Here is a 532-nt window from a genome sequence, read left to right on the forward strand (position 1 = left end):
ATATATAGGTTATTTCTCTCTTTAATGTTATTCTGATGTTTGTGCAAACACTGACTTGCTTTTGATTTGCTATGAAGTGGTTAAGCATGACTGCTTTATTTAATAATACAGCCTCAACAGTATTAGATAAGGACACACTCTGACGTCTTTGTCTTCTTGAGCTGATCTCTTATCTCACGGCCACATTCTTCTTCTTTCTTATAGGTGATGATCAAAGTGGCTACAGCATTCCTGTGGTTCAAGCTTGTCCAGAGCTGGGACACTTCCTGTCTCAGCCAGAGGAGTTGCTGGCTCCGGCCAACCCCTCCCCGGCTCCCGAACTAGTGCACAGCTGTGTGACTCTTACATGTTTTTATACCAGAAGGCAGCCACGCCACCTTCCAAGCCAAATCATCAGGAGCTTTAAATGCGTGTGGATGAGGACACAGTGTTCTCACAACAGTGCCTTAATAACCTTGCATCTCTGCTTCATCAGCAAGGTTTTGTGTTGGTTATTAAATCCAAACAGCTGAAACTGGAACAGATGCTTTTA

The 532-nt window shown here is 43.4% G+C and overlaps 1 protein-coding gene across 1 annotated transcript in view; it reads left to right on the forward strand.

Annotated features, from left to right (window-relative positions):
- cyld2 (cylindromatosis (turban tumor syndrome) 2) overlaps positions 1-208 on the forward strand; it is a 6037-nt gene extending 5829 nt beyond the window's left edge. Inside the window, exon 14 of the mRNA XM_020593279.1 lies at positions 205-208. Within this exon, the coding sequence (XP_020448935.1) occupies positions 205-208 (4 nt within the window). The remainder of the gene's footprint in view (positions 1-204) is intronic.
- Positions 209-532: the final 324 nt, after the last annotated feature.

Source organism: Monopterus albus, unplaced genomic scaffold (genome assembly GCF_001952655.1).
Source record: "Monopterus albus unplaced genomic scaffold, M_albus_1.0 scaffold18.1, whole genome shotgun sequence".
Classification (NCBI taxonomy): Eukaryota; Metazoa; Chordata; class Actinopteri; order Synbranchiformes; family Synbranchidae; genus Monopterus; species Monopterus albus.